Below are 27,860 nucleotides of genomic sequence, written 5' to 3' on the forward strand. Positions count from 1 at the left end.
GGTAGGAGATGGAGGTGCGGCTTGGGGTGGGAGGAGGGGATAGGTGTCAGTGTCTTCTACGTTCTCGGTAGCTTGAAGAATTACTGGGCTGGGAGGATGTTAATTTGCCTCATTTGGCTTTGATGTTTGCTTGTTCACGCCATTATAAAAGAGAAATAAGTTCAACAAGAGACTCTGACCTATTGTTCATCATCCCATGGTGCATTGCTTTGTCAAGTGAGGTTAAACAGTGTCACGTGATTTTCAAGTCCTAAAAGTGATTGGGTGAAGGAACTGTAACATTTGCAAGTTTACTGATAACACAAAGCTGGATGGGATTGTGAGTTGTGAGGAGAATGTAAGTAGGCTACAAGCTAATTTTTGAGAAGTTGAGTGAGTGGGCAAATGCATGGCAGATAAGACCAGAAGAAATAGTGTTGCATTGCTGTCACATTAAAAGATCATTTAGTCCTGGGATTTTTTGAAAAGAGTTTGTAATGGCAGAGATATTGAATTGGTGACTCCTGAAAATGGCTTAAGTAAATAACTTAGGTAAAACCTAAGTTTTAAAAAAAACTTTAGGTTTTCAAAACGGTTGTAACAATGGAAAGATAGTGGCCAGCTCTCCCAGACCAGGCTTTCTAGTTTTTCTAGCTGTAGCAGTCAGAAGCTGTTTGACCAGAAGAGTTGGAAGTTTCAAAAAACGATTCCTAGCTGCTACTTTCTCCGAAATGTCTCTTGACTGTTGTTTGCTCCTGAATTGGAGAACTGGCTGTAAGAATCTGTGTCTGAATTTGCCAAGGGGTGTGTTTATGGGATGTTACTAATTAACTTTCAATATAGTAATAGGTACTGTATCTATTATTTGGTTAAGTTGTTTTTTTTCCAATGGTTGAGTTATTTTAAATTCCACTTTCTTTTTTGTTTGTATTTTAACTACAGTGTTTAAATAAATTGTATTCTGCTTAAAGTTGAGTAGTTTGACCAGTCACCTCGCATTTGGAACACACTTCACATCTACCTTTTAAAATAAGAAAAAGTTAGGGTCTAAGCTACCTTAAAATATTTTGAGAGTCTGGTCTGGTCCATATCAATAGGAACAGGACGAGGCCATTCAGCCCCTCAAGCCTGCTTCATTTGGCCAGTTCTGGAGAACTGTCACTGATGTTACGGTGAGAGTACACCAGAACAAATGGGGGGGTTTTCACGGTCATTCTTTACAAACTGAACCAGACATTTTTGTGAAATTTTCATATACCAGGAGTGGGCGAAAGTTGCAAAGAGATCGGGGCCTCTGTCAAATCTGACCTGTTTCCATATCTCTCCCTTGTGTGTCATTCCAAGTACGGACCCCAGTCAGGGGCTGATGTGCAAGCAGCAGAAATTTTCTGTGAAAGTGAAATGAAATATTGAATTGTTTCTGCTAGAATTTTATCCTCCATTAACTTCCAATGAGAAAAATAGAAAGCTGTTCTTAATTAAATTGTACTGCAGTTTGATAAATTATCATAGAATAGAATCCCCATGGTGTGGAAACAGGCCATTTGGCCCAATAAGTCCACACTGACCCATCCGAAAAGCATCCCACCCAGACTCATCCCCATCCCCATCCCCCTGCAGCTAATGCACCTAACCTACACAACCCTGAACACTATGGGCAATTTAGCATGGCCAATCCACCTAACTTGCACATTTTTGGACTGTGGGAGGAAACCGGAGCATTCGGAGGAAACCCACATAGACACGGGGAGAATGTGCAAACTCCACATAGACTGTCGCTCGAGGGTGGAATGGAACCCAGGTCCCTCGTGCTGTGAGGCAGCCGTGCTAATCACTGTGCCACCGTGTTGCCCTTGGTTTCTTCATCTCTGTCCCTGCCCCTGTCTTCTCTCTCTCTCTTTACTTCCCCCCCCCCCCCCCCCACCTCGTACTTCTGTCCATCTCTCTGTGTTCCTCCATGTCTCTCCTTCTCTCGGTTCCTCTCTCTCCCCCTCCCTGTGCTGCTTCGATATAATATTTTGAAAAATCTTTAACCTCTGTGTTGAACGGAAATTACATTTCCCATTGCTGAACCCTTAATTTCTCAGGCACTATTGTACACTGGCATTGCGATCTGCTGAGGAAAAGTGTATTACATCAAAATAATCCCTATTCAAAATACCTTCCTGCAGGCATTGACACACCAATTTAAATAAATCATGGTGTGAGGGTGCCAGTGTTGGACTGGGGTGGACAAAGTCAGAAGTCGCACGGCACCAGGTTATAGTCCAACAGGTTTATTTGAAATCACAAGCTTTCGGAGCACTGCTCCTTCATCAGTTGAACTCCTTCTCCTGATGAAGGAGCAGTGCTCCAAAAGCTTATGATTTCAAATGAACCTGTTGAACCATAACCTCGTGTTGGGTGACTTCTGAATTTAAATAAAGTAATTGAGCCAAAACTTCCTTCCTTGATGAAGTAGTTACTACATTTAAACAATTGAGAATCTGACAGTAATTAATTATATTCAGTATTTGCATGACCCCAGATCACTCAACTGGACAAAATATTCAGGAAGAACACTCTGTCAGCATATTAGCAGCATGAGCTACAGCAGTTTAGTAAGAAGCCCCACCTTTAGGGACAGCTAATAAATTTCCAATCGTCCCATCAGCATCCACATTTCTTGACATTTTTAGGTACTGTGTCCTGAAGGTTTGCCTTCAGTCAATTGACAATGTTAATCAGGTTGAGTTGATCACACTCTTGCATTGCGTTGCAAGGTTCTGGATTCAAGTTCCACGTCTTAAGATTTTTAAAAATTATTCAATCCTGTGGATATTACTGATGAGGGTGGCATTTATTTCCCATCCTTAGTTGTTCTTGAAGGTATTGGTGAGTTGACATTTTGAACCACTGCAGTTCTTGTCGTACAGATACATGTACATGAACATATTTGGGAGGCTGTTTCAGGATTTTAAAACCAGTGACAGAGGAGGGATGGTGAGTGACTTAGAGTGGATGGCAGTTTTCCCATGTAGGAGCAAATTACTGCAGATGCTGGAATCTGTACTGAAAACAGCAAATGCTGGAGATCACAACTTGTCAGGCAGCATCCGTGGAGAGACAGCAAGCTAATGTTTCAAGTCTAAACAACTCTTCATCAGAGCTGCAGTTGTTTTTTTCGGTATTCCCATGCTCCTGTTACCCACATCATTTTAGCTGGTAGAGGTTGTGCTTTTGGAAGGTGCTATCCAAGGTGGGGAGCTGCAATACTTTTTAAAGATTTTTGTAGCTCTGTGTCAGTGGAGGTATCAGATATAATGGTAATCAAGCGGGCTGCTTTGATCTGGATGGTGTTGAATCAATTGAGTATCGTCAGAGCTGCAGTCATTCAGGTATTCCACCACACTCCTGCCTTGTAGATGGTGAACATGCCTCGGAAAGTCAGGAGATGAGTTACTCACCAAAGAATTCCCAGCTTCTGAACTGCTCTTTGAGTATTTATGTGGTAGATCCAGTTGAATTTCTGGTCAATGGTAACCCGCAAAATGTTGATAGTGGGGGATTCAATAAGGGTAATGCCATTAAACACAAAGGAATAATTATTAGATTCTCACCTATTTGGGACTGATATTGCATGGCACTTGTCTAGTGAAAATATTAGCAACCACGTACAAGCCCTATCATGGATATTGTCAAGATCTAGTTAAATGTGGACATGGACTGCTTCAGTGTCTAAGGCGTAGCAAACTGTGCTGAATATCATTCAGTCAGCAAACATCCACACTTCTGACTTTATGATGGAGGATAGGCCATTCTCAAAGCAGCAGGAGGTGGTTGGGCCAAAGACACTATGCTGAGAACCTGCTATTGTGATTGTTTTTTTTTGGGATTGAGGTGACAGACTTCTAACAATCTTCCCCTAGTCTTGGTCTGACCAACCAGCAGAGAGATTTGCCCTGATTCCCACTGACTCAGTTCTGCTGGGGATCCTTGATGGAAAACTCAATGTGAAATGCTATCTTGGTATCAAAAGCAGTCAGTATCACCTCCCCTCTGGATGGCAGCTCTTTTATCCATGTTTGGGCCAAGGCTATAATGAGGTTAATAGCTAAGTACTCCTGGCAGAATCCAAACTGAGCTTGATGGCATTGTGAACATCCTGGTCTATCACTTTGCTGATGATGGAAAGTTGACAGGTTGGGTGGTAATTGGTTGCGTTGGATTTGTCTTGATTTTACTGAACAGGAACATATTTGGGCAATTTTGCACATTGCCAGGGAGATGTCAATGATGTAGATGGTACAGATGGGTAGTGGTGAAAATAATTCTGGGGCACCAATCTTCAACAGTATTGCTGTTAAGTTGTCAGTGTTCACAGGTTTGTAGTGTCCAATACCTTTGGCCATTTCTTGATTTTGCTTTGAGTGACCTACAATGGAGTGGAGCTTAATTCTTTTCTTTTTTTTAGCCTTCACAGGCTTATGCAGAACTGAATGAGTATAGGACAGTTTGAGGTACTGTCTCATTGATGTGTCCGTAAACTAATGATTGGGGTGGATTTAAATTTTTCATCTGAAAAGATAGTATCCTTTTATTTTTCTGTATTTTTGATTATGGACTGAAATGAAATGGTTTAAATAAAATGATTTAGATTGAAATTGTTTAAAATCCAGGATTGCTGTGCTTTTTAAAGACCGGTTTCCTGATAATCATTATAAGTGCTGTTTACACAACTGTTGTACAAGCATTGGGGAAAACTTTCTTAGAGATGAGCTGAAGCCAGGGTCTGTATATGAATGGAGATTTGGCCAGCAATAAGTAGCTGATTGGGGTATGAAATAATGGCCAGTTATTGATGACAAAGTCCTCCTGCCTGCCAACAAATCTGTGATTGGCTTTCATACAGCTAGACTGGGGGTGAAAGTTGGTCCGTTCTCTCTGTCAATCTGGGCCTAAGAGAAAAATAAATTGAAGAATTCTGTGTACTTCTAAACATCTTTTAACTTTTGTGATGTCTCGAGAAATAGCTGGGCTTGATTCACAGCATGGTACACCCAATGAGGCCTGAAAATTATGCATGCCAGTTTGATCCATTATCTACATAATCATGATTATTGAAATAAGTTGCTTGTAAGCCCTTCATTTTTCCACTTTGTCCTTTTGTCCTCTTTGCATATTATTAGGGGGCTTCAAGACTTTTACCAAGTTGCTTCTTTTTTCTTGCTATTCCTTCTCTGAACTCAAAACAATTTTTACTTATTGATCTTATCAGCTAAGGTTGTTACTCTTTCATTAAAGAAAGCAACTTTTTACTCCATTTCCTTTCTGAAACGTCACAAACCCTTGAGTATTCAATTCCCAGCCTTATTCATTTTGCACCCTCATTTTTGTAATTGAAATTAGATCAGATCCTTATTTTCTACTTCTCCAATCAAGTCACCTAGCTTGTTGCGAACGGTGGGTACATTCTGATAACAAAAGTACTGTAGTTTTGCCTTTTACTATTCTTCACCATTCTGTCCGTTATTTGCTCTCATATTCTTATGATGTTACCCTCTGTCCCTTCCCATCACAATCTGGTTATCTTTATGCAGTTCTTGGCCTGTGCAACCACCTTGTCTTTTCTTTTTTAAGATTCTAAATTACACCTCACCGGACTCTATACCCTGTTGTTGCAGCACCCAGTTGCCACTTCTGCGTTACCATCCTGACCAAAATGTTAACCTTTGGGCCAATCTGGAAATGAACAAAACTCGTACAGAAGACATTTTGGGTCTCATGTTGGTTCTACTGCCACTACAGAGCTCAATTTTATATTTCTTACTCATTTATGTTTAAAAGCAATCAAAATATTTACCAACCTGGCACAACGTGGATCCCTCAGACTGGGAAACTCTCACAATCCCAACAATAGGTACCCATAATACAGAAGATGATCACACACCAGCCAAGTGCTGTTGCCCAGACCGGGTACTCAGCAAATCCATATGTTGGTGAAGTGAATGCAGCTAATGACCATGTTAATATGACCTGAATTAAATTAATGCACAAAAACAAAACAAAAACTCAGAAACAAAATGAGTTAGACTTTATTATTTTCACTTTAAATCATTAAAAGGTATAACATCTCCTTACTGCCAGCAAACAGGGAGAGATCAGGACCCAACAGGCTCTCCACCACAGCCAGAAGAGCCAATTCCTTTCCCCAATCATCATCTCAATGTCCTTGATGAATCTGTTTACTCCTGTAACAGTATGAGAACAGGGGGAGAGAAAGAGAGAGATAATTATTTTGTTTGTCCTATCTTCAGGAAGGCCTGCATGCTGTAGACAGTTGTTTCAAGCTGAATCAGAGAATTCTTTTGTTGCAGTTTCAGGCTCACATCCATGAGTTTGGGTTCAAGACAGACTATTGGAGACAGAAAGGTCAAGAACAATCTTAAGGCTGGGGTTCTTAATAACAGATTAAGATTTAATGCTGCAGTACATGTTATTTCCAGATAAACCAGGGTCTAATCTTACTGTTACATTATTGACAAATGATTCCACAAGCTCTACAGTCTAATTCTAGTTGGTCTACTTCATATGTTTCTTTGCATGTGTTTCTTTCTCTCTTTTTAACTCCACCCACACTGTACTAGGTATACCCTGTGAGGAGCAGCTGCAGAATATCATCGCAAGGTTATACCAGAGTTCTAAATCCCTGGGACAACATCCCTATCTTACATCAAGAAGTCAACTAATACTGTAGAATGTTCCCTGTTAAACTTGATGTGTAATGCTTCTTGAGCAATTTTCTAGGCCAAGTATCAATTGTTATTTGGAATGCTCATTCTAGAGTAAGATTGCCTTTTGATTGAAAGAAGTTTAGTGACAGGCTTATCTAAGAGACTAACAGTGAGTCTGTTGCAAATGGATTTTTTGTTTTTTTGCAGGAAGTTTCCAAAGTTCCAAAGTTGCAAAGTTCAGAGAGTATATACAAGTCATCAATCCACAGACTCATCAGGGAGTTGGTATCTGCTGTTGAAGTGTGCTGTCACCAGTGTCCATGTGGTTCTTGAAGTGAAATATTGATCAACATCAGGAGGTTGTCAAAAGTAATTTTTTTTATTGAACAGTTGCCTATGTGATCTGATCTTTCCATGAAGTGCTAGCCTGTTCCAAATTTGATTTGATGTCCAATCCTGAAGTTGTTCAAAATCTTAAGAACTGAGTTTACATGTTTGCTGATCTACCAAGTGGACCTCATAGCTTAATTTTTTTTTAAAAATCAGTACACGTTCATTTTGGTGCATTTGGTGATAGTTGATAGGCTCTTGAAGTTGTTGATTATTTTTTTAATCTGGATAATCATTGTCAGGATTTTGGTCTCCTTGAATGATTGTTTCTTTTTCTGTGTTGTATTCTTTGTTATATTCTTAGTTCTTTGGGGATCCTAAGCGCATTAAAAGGCCCTTCAACCTATCATGGTCAAAGACAGCTAGCAAACTATTCTAATCCTGTTCTCCAGCACTTGTCCCATAGCCTTGTATGCTTTGGCATGACAAGTGCACATCACAGTTCTTAAATATTATGAGGGTTTCTGCCTCTACCACTCTTACAGGCGGTGAGTTCCAGATTCCCACCACCCTCTGGGAGAAAATGGTTTTCTTCTCGCATCTCTGCTAAATATTCAGCTTCTTACCTTCAATCTCCTGGTCATTGATCCGTCCTTAAGAGGAAATGTTTTTTCCTGTCCACTCCATCTCTGCCCCTCATAATTTTATGAATCTCATTCATGCCCGCTCTGTTTCCTCTGCTCCAAGGAAAACAAACTCACCCTGTCCAATCTATCTTCATAGAAACTCTGCAGCCCAGGCAATGTCTTGGTAAATCTCCTCTGCACCACTCTGGTGCTGTCACATCCCACTTTTTTTTTATTCATTCATGGAATGAGGACGTCTCTGGCTAGGCCAGTATTAATTACCCATCCCTAATTGTCAGGAGGGTCCTTAAGAGTCAACCACATTACTGTTGGTCTGGAATCACATATCAGCCAGACCAGGTAAGGATGGCAGTTTCCTTCCCTAAAGGACGTTAGTCAACCAGATGGGCTTTTCCAACTATCAACAATGGATTCATAGTCATCGTTAAAGTCATCATCCCAACTTTTTTAAAAATTGAATTCAAATTCCACCATCTGCCATGGCAGGATTCAAATCCAGATCCACAGGGTATTACCTGAGTCTCTGCATTAACAGTCTAGTGATAATACCACTAGGCCATCACCTCCCCTATAATGTGGATTACAGAATTACACACAATACTTGAGCTGTGGCCTAACCAACATTTTATACAGTTCCAACATAACCTCTCTGCATCGACTAATAAATCATGTACCATTTGCTGCCTTAAAAATTCCATAGGTTTGAGATCCTTTTGAGAGAAGTGATTCTGCCTCATCTCTGTTTTAAATCTGTAATCTAAGGCTATCCTTCTCACTATTTACCACCCCAGTAATATTTACAAACTTATTGATCAGCCCTCCTACATTCAGGACTAAATCATTTATATAAACCACAAGCAGCAAGGACCCCAACATTATGGAGCCTTATGGAACACCAATGGTTAGAGACTTCCAGCAGGAGAAATATTCTTCATCCATCACTCTGTTTCCTGCCACTCAGACAATTGTGGATCCAATTTGCAAACTTCCTTTGATCCCATTAGCTGTTACTTTTGCTATCAGTATCCCATACGGGACCTTATCAAAAGCTTTGTTGAAGTCCAAGTAAACAACATCAGAAGTATTATTCTCACCTACACACCTGATCCACTCATTGAAAAAAGTTAGTCAGACATGGTTTCCCCTTAACAAAACCTTGCTGACAATTCTTGATTAATCCGTGCCTCGCCACACTCAGATTAATTCTCTCCCTCAGAATTGTTTCCAACAGTTTCCCCAACACCAGGAATACCACTCTGTGTCTGTAGTAGTTTTTAAAAATTGTTTCACAGACCTTCTCCCTGATTTCAAAACCCACATTTTCCCCCTCACTAGTGAACACCGACCCAAAGTATTCATTTAAAAGTATACATTAAGATTGCGTTTAATAATTATTGTTTTAAACATTGCTTCTTTTAGTACCAAAGCTGTTAAAGTTTGTATGTTCTCAATGTAAAGTTTGGTTTTCCTTCACAAAGATGGCATTGCCATAGAACATAAATAAGAACCAGGATCAGGAGTAGCTAATTCTGTCCTTCGAGCCTGCTCCACCATACAATACAAGCACAACTGATCTCCACTTTCCCACCTTTTCCCCAGAACCCATTAACTTTTTACTAATTAAAAATCTGTTTATCTTCTCAAATTTATTCAGTCATGTGGTGTCCACCGCACTCTGGTGTAATGAGTTCCACACAGATATGTGACCCTTTTGAGAGAAATGATTCTGCCTCATCTCCCTCTTAAACCTGCCACCCTTTAGCCTAAAACAACAATCTCTTCTTCTAGATTTCCCCAAAAGGGGAAATATCCACTTTTTGTCTATTTTGTCGACTCCCTTCGGCATCTTGTATCCCAACTAGATCTCTTCTCGTTCTTCTAAGCCCCAGCAGGTGTTGGCCTACTTTCAATCTCTCCTCAAAGACAAGCCTTTCAGCTCTGGAACTAATCTAGTGAAGCTTCTCTGAACTGCTAATACAGTTACATCCTTCTTCAAATAAGGAGACCAAAACTGTACACAGTACTCTGGATGCAGTCTCACCAATGCCTTGTGCAATTGCAACAAATATGTCTGTGCTTTTATACACTATTCCTTTTATAACAATTGCCTAAATTCCATTGCCATCCTTAGTACCTACTGTACCTATAAAATGGCTTTCGACTTTCTGCTAGCTTTAGACATAACAATATTCGTTTGTCAAATTGGTGGAAAGATTTGCATTGCCTAATGCTTCTCTTTGTTAACTCTGCCTACATGGTGCTATTTATGCCCTGTGAAAAGTAGCTCTGTGACATTATCAAAAAGTTTCTCAATGGTTACAAACCCCCTGCACAACCTGGGGCACTCAGGACTTTGGAAAGGATGAACAAATTGTTCATTATCACCAATCGAATTGCCTGTGAAAGTGAAATATTTGTACAAATCCAGAAGAATTCTAAGGTAACCTCATGCTTCTGAATGGTGCTGAGCTAGACCGACCCATAATCAAAATGGGTGAGAATGGACTTTCAAAATGAGACTTCTGTTCTGAGCTGAAGAACAGAACAAAGATCCTAGTAGGTCATAAGAAACCTCCTGAATAGGCTGAAACTGAGCTTGTGTTGTTGTTCCATCTGTTTCGACAGTGAAGAGGAACAGCCAACAAAGTAATACAACTCTGAATAAAAGAGTTTGAACCACATTCCCACCAAAAATGAACAATAAAATTGACCTCAGCCACATCCAGCTGTAACTCAATAAGAACAAGGCATTCACGAGTGAAGCATGCAGAAGGCAATACTTCCTCATGTGGACTTTTGGAACCAAATGGCAAAAGATCTGAGGACAGTGACTACTTCTTGTCTCGCCATCTCAGATATCATGTGCTGTCTACACCAAATTGGTTCATGATATGTCTTGACCTCTCTCAAGCAAAAATGGCAATGCTCATGCATAGACTTTGGAGAGTGAATTAAATATTTAAATATAAAGTTTTTTTTTCAATTATACTTACCATAGATCCAGCTTAAAGCACTGACTTCCAGCAGAGCGACTATGGTCAGAATCCATCCGGCACAGAAATGATCCATTAAACTTAACCAGTAAATCCCAGCCTCAAATTAAATGTAAGAGTGGAAAATGTTACTTTAGAAAGACATATCCTTCAAGTATCCAAAAAATAGATAAATGGGATGTGAAAAGAATAATAGTTTTCCCAACTATAAAGCTTTAACACATCAAACTTTAACACTTCAATAATTTTTCATCCCTTTTAAATTCTAGAATTCATTTTTCTTTTTAATTGTTCTTTGTACCTGTCAATACCTAAATGTCACTTCTGAAATAATGTGCGCAACATTGCATTGGAAGTGGAAGACCAAGAAATGGCTTTTCAGTCACTTCTGTTCAGACAGGATTTGCGATTGGACGATGCCTAACTCCATGCAGCAGTGCTAACCTAGTGGGCAAATTAAATAGCCAATAATTGCACAAGACCTCTTGCACCATGCTAGACATTTATACCTGTGGTTGATTTAAAAATCAAATTAAGAAAATATTTACCACCCAATTCAACGTATAATCGGGTTGTCAACACATCCAGTCCTTAGACGTTGCTCTCAGGATATCGTAAAAGGCTAGATTCGAAGAAATAAACGTAATATCTCACTCCAAACCCATCCACGCCAGAATTTAACTAATTACAGAATTTGGGTGGGAATCTCAGGATAAGGGGAAAAGTCTTGGTGCTTCTCCTTTTCCAACTTGTTTTATCCCCGCCCATCCCCTTGTGTCCTTTACGTATCCAGACCACAAGACCACTTATCACACCTCTGCCAGAGTACTGTGTGCATTTGTGGGTGCCATATTATCGGCATGATGTGAATGCATTGGAGAGAGTGCAGAAACGATTCACAAAATAGTTTCATGAGAAATTTCAGTTGGGGATGGATTATAAAAGTTGGGACTCTTCTCCTTGGGCAGCAGAAGGCTGAGAGTAGACTTGATAGAGCTTTTCTAAATCATGAGTGGGCTCGGCAGTGTAGACAAGTTGATGCTGTTTCCATTCATAAAAGAAAAACAAACGAGAGGGCATAGATTTGAAGTGAGGCACAAACAAAGCAAGTGTGATGTGAGAAAAATCTTTTCTCACACTCTGCCAGTAGTTAGGGTCTGGGATGCAATGGCTGGAAATGTGGTGGAAGCAGGATGAGCCGAGGCATTGAAGAGGATGTTGGGTGATTATTTGGATAGAAACGGTGTGGAGGGACAAGGGGGGAGAAAAGTGGGAGATTGGTATGAGGTAATAGAACCAGTGCTGGCATGATAGTCTGAGATGCCTCCTTCTGTGCCCTAATGATTGTGTGGTAAAGGATACTCATCAAAAGCCAACTGGAATCATCTAGTGGACTTTCATGATCAACCCCAATGAAGATCACATTGCAGATGATCAAATGAGGCTGAAAAGTCCAGTTTCTCCACTACTTCCTCATAGCCCCATCCATGGGCCTTCCTGTTGCAATCTGAATTGGGGTGCAGAGAGTGGGGTGGGCTGGAGGGGAAAAGTGACTACGTGTCATCCTTTTTCCTCATTCAGTACCCTCCCACCAAACTGGTCATGGGATTCTGCTCTCTGTTACACATGAACAATATCCTGCTGGTTTGGAATGAACTCAATGATCCAAGTCTTCCGTTCAGCATCAACACTGAGTGAGTGCATTGACGTTATCTCAGCTTTATGAGGCTCCACTTATTTACAATTTTCCAGCTGAATGTTCCATCCCTGGCTGAAGTACAAAGGGTCAGTGCAGCTATCCCTGGGAGTATTCCTCAGGAACAAGAGGAGATAGGAAAAGGAGATCACACCCTCTTTTCACATTAGGCGGAGATTCAGGGAATTTTTTTTTAGTGTCTGAGTATTTCAATATATAAGTGAATGGTTGAGTGGATAATTGGAAAGGTGGGTGACATGCACACACAGACGGAGAGTATTTAGTCAGATTGGGGGTGTAGGTCATTTCAGGGGGCAGCTATGTGGTGATAGGATCAGGCGGGGTGGGTGCTGTGAGTATGTCAGGTTCAATCAGAGGGTAATGAGGTGGTTGGGGGCAAGTCATGTATGGTCTGCATTGAGCAACACCAGCTGGGGATGGGTCAGTCAGTTCAACAATATTGTTGCTCAATATTATACATCCAAAAAAACAATCACGTAAACCCATGAAGTCATCCTTCTTCACGGGAAATGTCCATCATCTTTATTAAGAGGCAACCTACCTGTGTTACATTCAGAAGGCCAAAGAGATAAAATAACAAGCAAATACCAATTGTCAGATAATGGCGCTTTGACCGGAGAAATGTGGGGAACTGGTCCAGCAGGATGGTGATGATTGTTTCTGATGAAAGAAAACGTTAAATGAAACCAGTAATTAAATAATAACTTGCACTGTCCTGAAGAAATCTACAATAGTCAAAGCAACTGCAGATGTTGGAAATCTGAAAAAATGAAACAAAGTGCTGGAGAAAATCAACAGGTCAAGGGTCACTGGACTCAATGTTAGTTCTGGTTTTTCTCTCTACATATGCTGCCAGAACAGCTATGTTTCTCCAGCAATTTCTGCTTTTGTTAAAGAAACCCCTCATTGGCAAGAACAGATCCCTGCAGCCCTGAGAAGCAGATGAGTGCAGGTTACTCTGTCTGGGTTTCCATCCTTGAGACATGCATTTCCCACATTTCTGTTACTCTGGTTTGTGGGAAGGTTGTCGGGAAAATGGTTGAGTTGTTATTCTCAGACACTTGCGCTGACCCTTTGTACTTCAGCCAGAAATGGAACATTCAGCTGGAAAATTGTAAATAAGTGGAGCCTCATAAAGCTGGGATAATGTCAATGCACTCACTCCGTGTTGATGCTGAACGGAAGATTTGGATCATTAAATGAATTCTAACATTAAAACGTACGGGGATTTGAGTCAGATTGGGGGGCTTTGAGTCTTAGAAATGTCATCTGTGATTGAATCTCACTCCAAACCCATCCACGCCAGAATTTAACTAATTACAGAATTTGGGTGGGAATCTCAGGATAAGGGGAAAATCCTGGTGCTTCTCCTTTTCCAACTTGTTTTATCCCCACCCATCCCCTTGTGTCCTTTACGTATCCAGAATTAGGATCAACAGTCACAGTGAGGGTCAAAAGATTTTAGGCAGGTTTAGCCAAATTTCTTGGCATTTTCACAATTTGCCTTTATCTATAAAGCCTGCTGAAAACTCAAGTTTCAATCTTATCCATGTTACATATCACAACTTTGCTGGACAATTATACAAAATTGGTCATTCATATTATGCATATTACGTTTATTTCTTTGAATCTAGCCTTTTACAATATCCTGAGAGCAACATCTAAAGACTGGATGTGTTGACAACCCGATTATACGTTGAATTGGGTGGTAAATATTTTCTTAATTTGATTTTTAAATCAACCACAGGTATAAATGTCTAGCATGGTGTAAATAATAGGACAGTAAGGTACTGAAGATGGTGGAAATCTGAAAGATCAACAGAGAATGCTGGGGGGGGAAGAAAATATACCCAGCTGGCCTTGCAGTATGTGTCTGGACAGAGACTCAGAGCTAATGTTTCAGGGCCATGATTTGCACCAGTTCTGATGAATAGTCACTGGCCTCTGATCCTTTGTGCCCAGATGCTGTCAGCTTGCTGAGTTTTTTTCAATGTCTCTCTTTCTACTGATGAGAAAAAAAACACTTTTGCCAGCCCACTGAGAAGCAGTCAGAGTTCCTATAAGCCTCTTTTTTCCCCTTGGTACAAAACCCAGCAGCAGATGCCTGAGATCTAGTTTGGCACAACATCAAACGTGTTCTTATTTTGAAAATCGTTGTTATGATGAACACTTAGAGCAAATATCTCATAAAAGAAGTTTATTGAATAAGTCCAGAACTAGAGCCCTAACCCCAGCCCAGCTCAGAAACCCTTGAATAACATCACCAAGGAGAATTGAGATATAAATTTGATACAGCAAATTAAGGCCCAAATGTGACTAAGAGTCATACAACCATCTACCTGTACCCCAAAACATTAGGACTTAGATCAACATGTTTGCCAAGTCTCTTTTTTTTTTATGAATCAAATTGGGAGCAATGTCCTTTAGCCGAGGTGGATTAAGTGTTAGTCAGGTGGTCATGTGTAGTCAGGTCAGGTCAGTTCATGGGGTGATTAGATGATGAAAGGGATATATGAAGGGTCAGGAGGAGTGTGGTTGGGGTTATGTGATAGACTGTTTCTGTTTGTAATTACTGCAGAACTGTCCGACGTCTCTGACTCTAACTCAGTGTCAAAGGTTACAGAAGGTCCTGAGATCGAAAGTTTAAACTGCCCTGGTAGTTCCCACTTCCACATGGTCCGAATATGCATTATTTACTGTGAGTCCATAGATACCGTCTTTCAAAACATGGTGTTTAACTGTGAAGTTAAAGATGACCTTATTTTGACATGGTGACAGATTTTGTAGCAATATTTCCTGAGTGTTACATGAATGCAGCTGTTAACCCATTGGACTCAACAGACTGATGATGCATTAAGGTAGTGAGCAAAGAATGGCCACAAAGAAATACTATGTATTCCTCTGCTAACAGTAAGTTTATTACCTGAAATGATAAACTGAATAAGTTAGAGAATTTCATTCTGTGCTAGTAGACTGTTTTAAATTGTTTAAACAGATTGTTTAAATGAGATAAATTTACTTACCTAAACTTACAAACTGCGTGTCAACTCCCAGAGTGATCACCATGAGGAAAAATAAAATGGACCACAAAGGTGCCCATGGCAACTGTGCAAGGGCTTCCGGGTAGGCAATGAAAATCAAACCAAAACCTAAACAGATCATGCAAATAGTGATCATACAAAGCAACAAAACTGATATTGTTTCCTTACATTTTGTTCGGTTACTTTCCTATGTATACAGTTAGTTACATAACGTTATTACTGTTCAATGACATACTTGCAACATAATTGGCTGATTAGCTCAATTGGTTGAATGGCTGCTTCGCAATGTAGAGTTTTCTTTTCCTTTACTCATTCACAGGATGCTGGCGTTGCTGGCTAGACACCCTTTTATTGCTCATCCCAGAGTCAACTGCACTGCTGTGGGTCTGGAGTCATACGTAGGCCAGACCAGGTAAAGAAAGTAGTTTCCTTCCTTTAAAGGGCATCAGTGGACCAGATGGGTCTTTTTTGACAAATCGCAATGATTTCATGGTCATCATTATATTCTTAATTCCAGATATTTATTGAATTCAAATTCCACCATCTGCCGGGGCGGGATTCAAATCCAGATCCCCAGAACGTTATGAGTGTCTCTGGAATAACAGTCCAGTGATAATATCATTAGGCCATTTCCGCACCCCCCCCACCCCCCCACTCCCCCCTTTGAGTGAAGCCAACAGTATGGGTCCAATTCCTGCATTGGCTGAGGTTACCACAAAGGACTCTCCTTCTGGATCTCTCCTCTCGCCTGAGGCATGGTGACCCTTAGGTTAGGTCACCACCAGTTTCTGGGTTTCTCATGAAAGAGAGAGGGACTTTAGTGACTCGAACAGAGAATTAACTGCTGAGATACAAGCTGCAGTGAAGGGTCTGGTGGTCAGTGGTACTGCCCCTTATTCTGAGCCAGGAGGCCTGTGTTCAAGTCCCACCTGCTCCAGAGGTGTGTAATAACAGCTCTGAACAGGTTGGGTTAAAAATATCCACAAGCTGCAGTCTCACCCAGTGCCCGGGTTATTCGAAAAATCACGCTGACTATGTAAACTGTTTTCTAATATAACATTACTTGGACGTCACTCTAATGCTCAATTCTAAAAGTGTCTGTGGACAGAGAAAGAGTTAAAGGTTCAAATGAAGTACAACGTCTTCAGAGTTACGTTCAGCTTAAAATTTTAATACTGTTCGTCTCTCTATAGACACTTCTAGACCAGCTGAGAATTTCTGGCACTGCCTGTTGATGTCTTTTTTTGCAACCAATTTTGCTTACCTGACTGCGCAACCTCTGAGACAGGTTTGTCTTGTACATGAGCCACGTGCCCAAGGATGGAGAAGATGACAAACCCAGCAAACACACTCATAGGACAATTAACAACACAGACAACAATGGTATCTCTGTAGCAGTTGTTGTGGAACTTGTTGTAGGATGACAGTGTTATTAAACTGCCCCAACCCACTGAGATAGAGAAGAAAATTTGCGTTGCAGCATCCTTCCAGACCTGGCAAAGCAGAAAGTGGAATTTGTTTACAATGGGAAAATATAAATATATATATAAAAATATAAAATGACATGAACCATGAGACCAAGTGTTTCGGTGTGGTTAATTCATGGTGAATCAACTGATTGAAGCTCCTTATGGTCAGTCATACCTCCAATAAGCAGTAGGACCATCATTTTCCCTCTGACTATTCCTTGCTGCAAAATTTCCTTGACCAGTTTTGATGAAGGACCATCGAAAGAACCATAGCAATGGTGCAGGGGGTAATTAGGCATATCTTGCCCATACTGACTCAAAGACACCCAGATGCCATTTCTAATCCCATCTTCCCACACACGGCACATTGACCTGCAGCTTCCAACACTTAAGATGCAGACCTGGGTACTTTTTTTTTTAAAAAAGAATTTAGAATCTCTGCATCCACCAGCAACGCGGGTAGCCAATTTCAGACATTCCCCAAATACTTTGCAGAAAAAGATTTTCCTCACGTGCCCTCTAATCCTTCTGCCACTTAGCTTGACTCTATAACCTCTGGTTTTTGAACTCTCTGCCAGTGAAGCAAGTTTCTCCCGTCTACTCTATCTCTACCCCTTACAGTTTTGTGTACCTCAATCATGTCAGCCATCAGTCATGTTTTCCAGTGATTGACTCAGTTTGTTACTTGCTACATCTACACTGTCACTCGGTGACCACCATCATTTTTTTGAAAGCAGGAACAGGGAAAAAGTAAAGTTTTATACTTAAATTGTAAAAATAATGCCCCAGCAAAACAATTACATTATAAATAGACACCACCCCATTGACTGTGAAATACTTTTTGCAAAGAATATCAAAGCCATTGTATGATCTATTGAATTAGGTGTCAATTTAGATCATGTTAAAAGTTGATAAATGTTTAAATGAAAATGAAAATCAAAATGCAATCAGAATGGTATTGAGCCAATCTCACCTGTAATGCTGAAATTGCACAACAACTTTGGATTAAACACTGAAAAACAAATATCTGTAGCAAATGTAGGGCCAACTTGTAACTGTTAGAAATTTAGGTGGAGGTTAATTTTGATGTTCTCTTTCTGTCTTTTCCTCCTCTATCATTTAATGTATTCTTGATAGTATCTTATGTTGAGTTTCCATCTCCCAGATACTGGCAGCGCTGAATAGCGTCAACATTAAATCGATAAGGGAAATCTAATTCAGAGCGGGTACCTTCCATTGTCCTGCCCACAACCAGTTTTTAGTTAATATTTACTCCATAAATTAATAAGGAATTTCAGCTGAAAATCTTATTTAAAATCCTTCAAAAGGAAGGAACTGACAAGAAGAAATTCTATTACATTGCATTTCCTTTATTGTATTTCATTCAGTTCCATCCTACATCTTATCTTCATATCCCGACTTTTACCCTCCCCTCCCTCTTACCAACACCTACATGACAAACCCATTAAGCACTAACTGTTTTATTCTTTGGCTTGTAAAATAACCTGTCAAAGCTGAATTTAGAAGTCCCATCCCCAGCTCCTTTAGTTAGGAAATTCAAACTCTAACCAAAAATCCAAAAGACCTACAGATGCTTGAAATCAGAAACAAAAACTTAAATTGCTGGTAAAACTCAGCAGGGCTGGCAGCTTCTGTGGAGAGAAAGCAGAGTCAACATTTCAGGTCCAGTTACCATTCTTTAGAACTGTTGGTAGGTGGAAAAAGTTGGTATTTATGCTGAAATTGGAGGGTGGGGGAAAGGAGTCAATGATAGTTTGAGATAAAGCCCAGAGAGACAGAAAAACAGTTGGGCAGAGAAAGGACTGGGCGACCATTAGTAGCTGACAATGTGTTATGTGTGGTAGTAGCCCATGTAATGACGAGGCCTGGTGTGTGGGGATTGGGGTAAGGACACGGGTGAAGGTGCTCAATCCTGAAAATTGATGAACTCGATATTGAGTCCAAAAGGCTGCAGAGTTCCCAAGTGGGCCTTCAAATCTGAGGGGCCATTTGAACTCTGTGCTCACTTACCGGTAGTGCGGAGTCGCAGATGTTTGAAATAGATATAAATGTTCATGAATGATGGAAAACTGCCAACCCATCACTTACCTCAGCTCTTCAAAACCCAAAGAAGCAACAGCACAACAATCTACCTGCATCATTGAGAGCTAAATTAAACTCAAGCTGTGAAGTCATTTAAATCCCCAGCCTTTTAGACTGCATAGATCAATCACCTGCTTCTATCAGAGACAGCTGAGAAAAATAACAAATGTTTTAACAGCTACAGCAATTTTTTTGTTGACATTTTCCCAAGGCCCATCATAATCAGTGAATTTGTATAGAGTAAGGGCAAAAGTGGTGAATGGTGTCTTGGTTTGGCAGATGTTGGCATGGGTCAGGAAAAGTGAGTTTGAGGCGGTGATGAAGTGTGGGGCATTGAGTTAGAAAATCATCCGAAGGTTTCAGTTGAAATTTAGCACCATCTGAAGTTAGTTATCCTACCGTTGAACAAGAACCAAAAGCAAAACTCAAGGTACAAAAAATAATTAATTTGAAACATTGAACAATTCATTAAAAATATAATTGAAATTCAAGCAATGAAGTTGCTGCATTTACCTCAGCATCAGCCAGTTTGGAGAAGTCTGATTGGCTTCCGATGTAGAATTCGATTCCTTTAAAGGCTCCCTCCAGGGTAACCCCTTGGATCAGGAGTATGGTCAGAACCACATACGGGAATGTTGCAGTGAAATAAACCACCTGAACATAAAGAGTAACTTGTTAGAAGTTCTCATATTACTGCTGCAAAATTTACTTTAATGAGTTCAGTTAAATGGAAAACTCAAGTTTGTAATCAAAGCAGAGAATGAAGCAGGAAACAGTTGGAGAACTAATAACATGGAGGCTTTATACTGGTATCCTGCTAGAATGGAGTCCACGAGATTCAGGTTGTGTATAGGAGAGGCCATGTTATAATGAAGCCCTTTTCAAAGTAAAACACTAGCAGCCAGAGCAAAAAAATGGACAAAGATATAGACAATCACTTCAAATAAATTTCTTCTGTTAACAGAGACGTGAATACACATGTACATTTGCTATCAGTGGATGATGGACATGTGCTGGAGAAGGCAGTAATATTACATTGTGCACATTATCTCCTCGCCTCTCTATCATGCTCGATTGCAGGATGTTTTGAAGTTGCCCAAATTGCTGAAGAAAATTCAGCAGGTGAGGCAGCATTGGTTGAGAAAAAGCAGAGTTTAGGGTTCAGTGACCCCTCCTTCAGAACTGATAGTAGCTGGGAAAATGTTGGTATATATGGGGTGAGAGGAGAGGAGAGAAGTAAACGAAAGGTGGAGATGCAGCTGAGAGAGAGAGAGAGGTGCAGTTGGGCAGACAAAGGAGTGGGTAAAGGCCAGCCTGCAAAGTTTGCCCCCAATACCCATTGATTCCAGTTTTGCTAGGGCTTCTTGATGCCACACTCAGTCCAATGCGGCCTTGATGTCAAGGGCTGTCACTCTCACCTCACCTCTGGAATTCAGCTCTTTTGTCCATATTTGAACCAAGGCCGTATTGAGGTCAGGAGCTGAGTGACCTTTGCAGGACCAAAACTGGGAGTCGCTGAGCAGGTGCTGCTTGATAGCACTGTTGATGACACCTTCCATCACTTTGAGTGAGAGTAGACTGATGGGCCGACACTGCAGCAATTGATTTTTCATTTGTTTCCAACCAGCTCAGTAATATTTCTAATTAGTGGATGACAATGTTGAATGATAGTATTATCTCAGTCTCAGCTTTAATGCTCCAAATGATCTTCTTTGATATCTTCAGTTTTAGACTGACAGTAATTCTACAGTATGTTTCTGTGAAGGCATTAACTGAGGCTTGAAGATTCTCTCCCAAGAGAGTGGAAATGACATTGTCATCCACATTCTGAAACTCCACAAGTGAGGTCAGTGTCATTTTTGTCTTGGATTTCAAAGGGTTGAAATCAAAACGTTTTTTATCCAGGCTGTTGACATGCCCTCAAGAAGATTCAAATCCTTTACTAACCTGACACAAGTCAAGTTCCAGTCCATCCCTCCATTAAGATCAAAGGCGATCTCTGCTCAAAATGTGGTCACCTCTACACTGGGGACATGAATGTGACCACATTGCAGAATGCTTAGGTTCTGTCTGCAAAAATGATCCATTACTGTGGGTGTGGAATCACATGTAGGCCAGACCAAATGAGGATGGTAGATTTCCATCCTGGAAGGATATTAGTGAGCCAGAATGATTTTTCAACAATCCATAATGGTTTTATGGCATCAGTAGATTCTTAATTCCAGATTATTTTTTAAATTTAATTGAAATTCCAGCATCTGCCATGGTAGGATTCAAACCCGGGTCGTCAAAATGGCAAGCAATTTATTAAATTTTATTCGTCACAGTTAATTAGATTGATTTCAAAATCTCTGAATCTCAGCAGATAATAGAAGGTGATGGAACACTTTATATCTCACCTGCTCTTGTGTTTCTCATCACAGACTAAAGAACAGAATGTGATAGGTCAAGGGCTGCACTGTAGTAAGGCCAGTGATTGTGACGTACAGGCCAGAGCTATCACATCTAAAGACCCCTTGATCAGGATCTCTAGGAACATAAGTTCCAGAGGAGTGTAGTGAGTGGAGGATTGTTGGATGTGCGGGAAGAGGCACTGGCACGTTGTAGTAGGTTGAATGTTCCTGATGACTGCCAACAAGTGAGGTCCATGGATTAGCAGCAAAGTTAAATAATTGCAAACAAAAAAGCATCACGGAAGTCCAATAATGTGCTTGAGAGCAACTGCTATTTTAGAAAATAGTTATGTACCAGAGAAAAAGCCTTCAGCCATGGGAAGGAGGGGTCCTACATTGAGTTCCAAAAGACATCAGAATGTATGCAGAGGCTGTACATTGACTTGATAATGCTATGAAACAAGGGCAATAGAATAATCTTGAAATAGGATTAGAATTGAGGGTAGAATGGGAAAAAAAAACCCATATCTTCAAAAGCCCTGCTCCACTATGGCCCTGATCAAAGCACATTATCTCTGCACTCTGCATCAGTCAGGGGGTTTGTGCAATTGTGTGATCAGACACTCGGAATAGAATAGTCTTTGTGCCCCAGTAATCAGCCTCGCACAGCAGCCAGATCCTTGAAACCCACCAGGTACATGATAGAGCTCCAGCATGTAGGAATCATGGCAGCTGCCAGGATAGTGGGTACACATCTCCCAGGAAGGAGTAACGGTGATGACAGGTCGCTTGAACATGAATGGAATGGAAGTGCTTCCTGTTGACGAATTCCACATTGTTGTGACACTGCCCTCTCCGTGCCACGCCCGACCAGTCAATGGTACCCTGCACCTGGAAGATGCCAGCTATGTTCCTGAATCCTACTGCCCGGGCTACAGCACTGACCTCACCATGAGGAGGAGCAAATAAACTGGAGTGAGCTTGCACAAATGCCGTTGGTAACACTCCCTGGAAGGAGACACCCTGCATCAAAGTTCAAAGCAGCTGTCACTTCACAGCCACTGGGAGACGGTGGCCTCCCACTGCAGCAATCCTCTGGGCTGGTTCCAGGATCCAACACCGCTCCATCACAGTATCCTGGCATAGACAGAGCAAGTGTGACACTGCACATGCTCATCTCCAGAAGTCTGGAAGGAAAAAAAAAATCTGATCCTCTTTCACAGCTTCAAGGCAGCTTGGTGATGTTTGCCCCAACTCCCTAGCAATCACAGGGCATGGCATGGATGCTGCAAGTGTGAGGCTGGCCCTTAAATGAGGGAGCAGTAGAGAGAACAAGCAGCTGAGATGCAAGAGTGTGCAAAGTGCCTGTGTGCAAATTGTCCTTGCAGCAGTTGCTTGCATGCTGGAAATGTGGAAACCAACTTCCTAAACATCTTGGAAATGGAGTGGAGACATGCCATGAGGATGCTGAGGGGTTGACAATTATCAGATGTCAACATCCATGGATGAGCAGCGGATGCATCTGGTGTCCATGAATCTAGCCCTGAGATAATGTTGTGTGGCCTTCAGTACAGAGTCCCCTTGCAACCACCGGTCAGGTAAAATCCCCAGGTCCTCGCCAGACTAAAATCCGAAAGAACTGTACATCAGGAACAAAGACAGAAGTTGCTGGAAAAGACCCAGCAGGTCTGGCAGCATCAGTGAAGAAAAACATCAGAGTTAACGTTTCGGGTCCGGTGACCCTTCCTCAGTTCTGATGCTGCCAGACCTGCTGAGCTTTTCCAGCAACTTCTGTGTTTGTTCCTCGCTCTCACTTCTGTGTTGAGAATTTGCACCATCTAGTTTGCTCATGGCACGTGGTCCTGTAAGAAGCTGCATGTTAATGAGATGAGATCTGTAATTAATAAGGTAATTAAGGAACAATAATTTTCCCCTTCATGGCGAGTCTATCCACAGAATTTCACCTTGATAACCAGGACGTGGTAAAAAGAGGGCGCAAATAGCACTTGATGTTATTAGAGCATCATGTTGTTTTGGAACAAAAGATAAAGAGAGAGCTAATGGTAATGAAAGCAGTAACAGAGATGTTAAATGGGTGCAAATGATAAGTGTGAAAAGGAGAGAATAGGTCTGCTTTGTAGTTAGATCTGGGCATACTCCCCATCTGATCCTTTCACATCTCCATCCCTCTGTCAGCAGCATAAAAAGATAACATTTTTCAAATATTTTCAATTCTGAGAATGAGTCATACCAAATTCAAAACCTTAACTCTGCTACTATTCTCAGCTGCTACAAGACGTGCTGAGTTTCTCCAGCAATTTCTGTTTTTATTCCAAATTTCCAAAATCTGCAATGTTCTGTCTTTATTTGAGTGTTTTATTTAATTAAAAGGGTCCACTACTTTGGTCAATTTAAAATCGTTTGTGCAGCACGTACAAGTTCAAGAAAAGCTTTCTAGAATCTTGCATTAACATGAAATGTTTGGATTTCTTCTTGGACCTACATTACACTGAGTTTTGTGCTACACAGGATCAACATTATAGGAGAGTCCCAGTGTTTTGAATGCAGAGCTGCACATAGTAATTTAAATAGTACAAAGTTATTCAAACATTTATATGATGTATTCAGAAAAGTAATACATTTAAACAAAAGGATAAAACAGTGTGATGAAAATTCTTCATATTTCCTCCTAATTGTTGTTGACATGCACATTATCTAGATGAATCTAATTTCACTCAAGTAAAACCCTCGCCCTAATCTGCTCAATCCCTCCCCCCAGTCCTGCCCAGTCTTCCAAAGCAACTAGAAATTCCCCCAGAGACCTGAGAATCGTGAGTGAAACCTTTAGAATGACGGAGACATTGCAGGGATTTGGGGGAATTGCTGCTGTTCTTTCCCCCAGGGAGGAAAGATCTTCAGATCTCCCTTAGGCCTGAAGTGTTGATGAATTATGGCTCTCCCAACCCCAAAAGGACACTGTTAACATCACCTGGGAGATAAACCAGCCACTTCACAAATGATTTATAAACTCTAGTTTCATTGCTACAGAAATCTATACTTTATCACAGTTTTAACTCTATTCATCACCAATCACTTACCTTTCCTGATGATTTGATTCCTTTCCATAAGGCTGCCCCAACTATCAGTCGGGCCAGAAGCAGACAGAGGGCTAAATCCCAGACTATCCCCCCCGTCTCATCCATTGAACTGGAACGGCGTGAAACTACTATACTGAAGGGAATATCAACAAAAATGTATTACGTAAGAAAACTGCTCATTATACACAGTCCTTTTTAGTATTTGTTAAACATATATAGTTTTATAATAACTAAATTAATTTTTGTTTTATGAAAGTTTAAATTCTTGCACCAAAGAATAAAATTTGAAGATTAATATTTTTGATGACTTTTTTTCCTATGTCTATTGATGTTTTTCCAATGTAAAGCTTTATTTAAACAAGCTGATGAGATTCCCTGCAGAGCTAATTTAATGGGAAAGAGTTTCTTACAATGCTTCACTGACAGTGCCTCAGATTGCACTGTCAAGACTATGTGTTTTAATCACTGTGTCTTCCAATGAATTCGGCTCCTTCATATTGTTAAAAATAGCAGCTACTCCCAGTTTCTTCCACTTCATTTCCAAGTTGGTAATAGGTATTTGGAGATTTGCAGAGAGTCCCTGTTGAGGAAGACCCACTGCATTAATCAAGCATTATTCTGGACATGCTTAGGCTTACCCTGGATCAAGGGCTGCCAGGGCAGAATTCCTCCCTACGGATAGCTTAAGGCAAAGCCAAAACCACCAGTTCTTAATTTCTCAGCGAAGTCAATGGGATGGTAGTGGCCACTGCTGGGAATGCAGCTAATCAAAGCTAGGATCACCCAATGACCCAGGCCAGGGGGTAAATAATGGCAGAATGGTGCTTTTGGGACTCGGAGGAGGATGGGCAGATTGACTGCCTTCAAACAGAGTCCTCCATATCTTCCATCTATCTCTCCTATACCACCCCCTCATCCTTGCCACTGAAGATGCTCAGACTTCACACATACTGAGCCCTCCAAAGACTGTTGAAGATCTATACAGATAGTATTAAAGTAAACCTACTCATGACAGGCCCCCTGTTATGTTGTTGTTTTGGAACAGTTCTACAATATTATTCATACCTCTATTGAAATCAAACAACTTCTCTCTCATTAACCAGGGCATTCACCAACAAACCACCCCAAGAGAAGTTACTGGTCAGCTGTGCAGGTTACAGGTACAGCATCCTGCAGCAATATACTTACTCCCAGTATTGCTCACTCGGGCTCTGGTGAGGAACGGAGATTTCTGATCCGTTTGGACAAGTTTCATTGTTTACCTGCAGCCATGTTGTATTGACGATTTCAAAATATCCAGCGCCCAGAGTGAAATTTGCAAAGTGGATCTGGTAAATGTGAAATGTATTTTAGAATTTCACAGTTCATTGAGAATGATGCTGCTATTTCCAGCAATATAATCAGGATCACAGTTTCACTCTGAATCTGTCCAATTTCTTTGTGTTGTAAATCCTCTTGCTCATGAAAGCAGAGTTACAGTCTGTATGCTACAGCCTCCGCCTACAGCACAGCCCAGCTCTGGCACTCACTCGGTTTGTAATAGATTTTATTTGACACAATCTGTAACGTCAGGAATTATAAAACCAAATTGAGACGTGACATACTTGCGTAAACAATTTTTTCAATGAATGCTGATTATTGCAGGAATACTCAGGACATGAAAGAAGACATTTGCAATTAGAACATGTTTTCTATGAGGTTGAACTTCTAATGTATAATTACTCACTCCAAATCAATACTTTACAGAGCTGATGAGACTATGGGGCACATGAATTATAGCCATAATGTGACTTTGTGATAACACATAATCTTAAATCCCCTTTTAAGTCAACCGTGTGGTTTGCTAGCAAAATTATCAGTAATTTCCCGCATCTATCCTTACATTGTAAGGGTTTAAGTTTCATAACATGAAAACACAATGAGCCATTCCCTTTGCAGGGCAAGGGATGATATTAGCAAGAGATTTCCTTGTCTATATTTCATCTGATGCCATATGGTGTGATATGGCCAGAGACAGTGTTCAAGAAACCCATATCCCTTCATTTAACTACGTGGGAGCTGTTGCCACCTACAATCCTTGATGTCATCGAACAGAAACATTACAGCCATTAATTTCAGTCGGAAGTATTGCTTCTAAAACCTTCACTATTTTTGATGTTGTTACTGGAATATAGCTGTTGGGCTTAACCTTACATTATATATTTTTCAAGCAACGGCATTGCATTTGTAACTTTCCAGTTCTCCGAATCCACCCATGATCCCCATCTATTCAAAAGGTTCAGAGATCACCCACAGTACCAGTCTGTATGGCTACAATTGTATAGTCATGTGGATAGGTCTGCACTGGAGTCGCTCCTTTGTATTAGAGTGTTCGTGGAGTTTGGTGAAAGAGGGAGGAGGTGATCAGACCCTCCTTCTCTCTGAGTGTTGAGTATTGCTGCTGTTTAATAGAAAAGTAAAATCTTATGGAATTTTGGCTGTAAGGGGAAAGAGCAACTTTAAGGAACTCAGTACTGTAAGAGCACCAGAGGCTCAAGAGAGAGAGTAAATCTGGCCAGGAGCAGCTGAACAGAACAGCAGGTAAACTTTCAAAAGAGCATAACCAGCGAGACCTTCATTCAATCCAGATGCAAAGCTACTGAACTGATGTCAGGATTTAAAAGTTACACAGGGCAAACAGATGCTGCTGATTGTATGTGTGTACAGATGGTGGGTGCTACTATTATTGCATACTGTTCATAAATTTGTTGTTTTGCAGTTTATAGTTTGAAGTTAAGGGAAGAAGGTCCCTGTAGTCGTTGATATTGTTTGACTTTAAGAGGCTTTTAAATGTTTAATGCAATGGTGTAAGAAGTGACTGTACAGCTCAAAACTGTGGTGTGCTCCTCCTGATCCAAGTGGGAAGCCATTGCCCGGGACCAGTACATGTGCAGAAAGTGTCTTCAGCTCCTGGAAGTGTGGGAGTAGGAGCTGGCGGCTGAGGACACTGTGGAGTATCCACACAGCTGAGAGAGTCATGGATAACATGTACAGAGAGGTGGTCACACTGCAGGCTGAGACCCCACAGGCTGAATGGGAATGGGTGACCATCAGGGGGAGTAAGAGGATGCAGGAGACAGTACAGGAACCCTCTGTGGCCATTCCCCTGCAAAACAGATACACTGCTTTGGAGACAACAAGGTGCAGAGCTGGATGAACACAGCAGGCCAAGCAGCATTATAGGAGCAGAAAGGCTGACGTTTTGGGCCTAGACCCTTCATCAGAAATGGGGGAGGGGAAGGGGGTTCTGAAATAAATAGGGAGAGAGGGGGATGCGGATAGAAGATAGATAGAGGAGAAGATAGGTGGAGAGGAGACAGACAGGTCAAAGAGGCGGG

At 41.0% G+C, this 27,860-nt stretch overlaps 1 protein-coding gene across 1 annotated transcript in view; it reads right to left on the bottom strand.

Moving 5' to 3' along the window:
- LOC109937769 (sodium- and chloride-dependent neutral and basic amino acid transporter B(0+)-like) overlaps positions 1 to 27,860 on the bottom strand; it is a 57,402-nt gene that overhangs the window by 21,861 nt on the left and 7,681 nt on the right. The window contains 9 exon segments of the mRNA XM_048604945.1: positions 6,100 to 6,209; positions 10,663 to 10,762; positions 12,921 to 13,039; positions 15,403 to 15,528; positions 16,685 to 16,913; positions 19,506 to 19,646; positions 24,484 to 24,616; positions 25,672 to 25,799; positions 25,801 to 25,811. Coding sequence (XP_048460902.1) covers positions 6,100 to 6,209; positions 10,663 to 10,762; positions 12,921 to 13,039; positions 15,403 to 15,528; positions 16,685 to 16,913; positions 19,506 to 19,646; positions 24,484 to 24,616; positions 25,672 to 25,799; positions 25,801 to 25,811 — 1,097 coding nt within the window.

This window comes from Rhincodon typus, chromosome 14 (genome assembly GCF_021869965.1).
Source record: "Rhincodon typus isolate 14 chromosome 14, sRhiTyp1.1, whole genome shotgun sequence".
Taxonomy (NCBI): Eukaryota; Metazoa; Chordata; class Chondrichthyes; order Orectolobiformes; family Rhincodontidae; genus Rhincodon; species Rhincodon typus.